The sequence below is a fragment of the Lathyrus oleraceus genome, chromosome 3 (assembly GCF_024323335.1).
Source record: "Lathyrus oleraceus cultivar Zhongwan6 chromosome 3, CAAS_Psat_ZW6_1.0, whole genome shotgun sequence".
In the NCBI taxonomy this organism is placed as follows: domain Eukaryota; kingdom Viridiplantae; phylum Streptophyta; class Magnoliopsida; order Fabales; family Fabaceae; genus Lathyrus; species Lathyrus oleraceus.
In genome coordinates, this window is record NC_066581.1 from 74,122,843 (window position 1) to 74,125,103 (window position 2,261).

The 2,261-nt window shown below is 28.6% G+C and overlaps 1 protein-coding gene across 1 annotated transcript; it reads right to left on the reverse strand.

Moving 5' to 3' along the window:
- Window positions 1-1,395: 1,395 nt before the first annotated feature.
- Window positions 1,396-1,953, reverse strand: LOC127129753 (RING-H2 finger protein ATL64-like). The gene has a single exon (XM_051058878.1). The coding sequence runs from the start codon at window positions 1,951-1,953 to the stop codon at window positions 1,396-1,398; it is 558 nt and encodes a 185-aa protein (XP_050914835.1).
- Window positions 1,954-2,261: the final 308 nt, after the last annotated feature.

The following is a 2,261-nucleotide window of genomic DNA, read 5'->3' on the forward strand; positions in this document are numbered from 1 at the left end:
ACAGGTAAATTTGCAGGAAATTGATTATTGCTTGTGCTTTCATTTTCTATTGATGGAAGTTTAGATTGAACCGGTGCTCTAGTACCAACTTCTATTGATGGAAGTTTGGATTGAACTTGTGCTTCCATTTTCTATTGAAGGTAATTGACATAAAGACGATATATGAAATACACAAGTAATTGACATAAAGATGATATATGAAATTAGAGTGAAGAGAGAGAGTTTCTTTTCAATTGATCTATATGAGTTGTGATTACAAACATGTATTATATACTACTAATTAATAACCTCAAATAAAGCTAGTAATAACCACATATAAAATTAGTTATAATTATTTAATCATCTTATACTTAACTTCTAACTTTTAAGTGAATTACACATCTAATAAAGAGCTCATTTTACAATTTCACCAATCATTTCGGACTTTTTTTAATTTTAAAGCGAGAGAAAATTAAATATAAGATATGTTATTTGAACACATATTAATAGACATTTTAGTGTAGATGCAAGAGAAGGAGGTAGATATACCAAAGTGTGGGCAAGTGTCCCAGTAATAATTTAATTGTGCCCATATCTATAATATACTACTAAACATATTTTTTAAATAATATAGTATCTTTTCTTAAATTATATTAAGATATGTTGAATAATTTTCACTTCAACATAATATGGCAGTGTATAGATAGTACATTATTTTATAATATAATGATTTATTAATGAATAATAATTTTATAAAACATTTTCTAATTTCTTTTTTATATAATAATTATCATATTTTTAAAATATATAAATTTTTTAAAAAACTTATATTAAAAGTAAAGAAAATATAGTATATAATTAAAATATAATAGATTATTTATATCATAAGAATATCATTGATTATATAGTGAAAATATATTATAAAATATATATAAAATAGTATAATATTTAAATATAATTTTAATTATATATAAAATTATAAAATAACAATGTATATCAATTAAATTTATTTTTAATATTATTTAAATTATCTCCACGGTAAAATAGTTCTGCTTGATAGATACTGTATAAATAAAATAGTCTGTGATGGTAAATTGAAAAACTAAAACTTGAAAAAATATCACAATCGCAGAGATATATGTAATGGGTGTTCAATTTTGTGTTAATCGAACTTTACTGTAAATACATCCAATATAAATAATGACTCTACCAGAAAAGTTAAAATAATAACTTGTGGTTTTACTTGTTGAGATTTGACATAAAATTCGATACACATCAAATAAACACGTATATAATTCTCCAAAGTGACAGATATTTTTGCGTCAATAACCATCTCATTATCTTATGAGATTACACAAAATCCAAAACTGAAACTCAAAAAATAACCAAAGCCACTTCAACCAGCCTCTAAACACATTATCCTCGGGTATAAACCTCGGGTGACAACTCAACAATTACTCTAAACGGCCTTCTCGGACACCCAATCGGTTCAGGTAAATACGAACTACCCTCACCCAGTTCTTCTGAACCCGAAACAGAACCCAGTTCAATTTTAGACTCAACCGTTACCGGTTGGACCAAACCTCGGCAGAGAGGGCAATTAGAGTGAGAAGCAAACCACGCGTCGATACAGTAGGAATGAAAAACATGGTTACAGTTTGGGAGCGTTCGACATTCATCGCCGTCGGTATACTCCGACAAACAGATAGCACAGTCGTGGAGAGTACAGCGGGTGGCGGAGGAAGAGTAAGTGAAGATGGGAAGGGATTTGAGAACGGAAGTGTCAAGACGTTGTTCTCTGAACGTGGGAGCCGTAAGAGAATTTGTAGAAAGTAGACTGCGGTGACGAAAGTGGCGGAGGTAGAAGCAAGTGTGAAGGAGGACGAGGAGGATTATAAACAAAAGGATGGAAGAACCTATCATATCATTGCGGATAAGGGCATAGTCTTCTTTAAGGGCGGGTTCCGAAACCATGACAGAAAATAAAGTGACTTTATAAAATAAATAATAGTAATAAGGTTTTCATGAAAATGCTTAAATCTAATGTTATATATATATATATATATATATATATATATATAGGTTGACGTATGTGTGAAATCTATCCCATCCTTCTAGATAGATATAAAATAAGAATTAAATTTAAATTGAATTCATTTCTATTTTAAAAATGATTGAAGATTGAAGTTTATTATATGTGTCACCGAATTTGACTCTATACTATATAAAGGTTTTGGATAATTATTTATGATATTATAATTATTAATATAGTGGTTGTGATA

Excerpts from the sequence above, each read along its gene's own strand:
- LOC127129753 (XM_051058878.1), bottom strand. The coding sequence starts at position 1,953 with ATGGTTTCGGAACCCGCCCTTAAAGAAGACTATGCCCTTATCCGCAAT.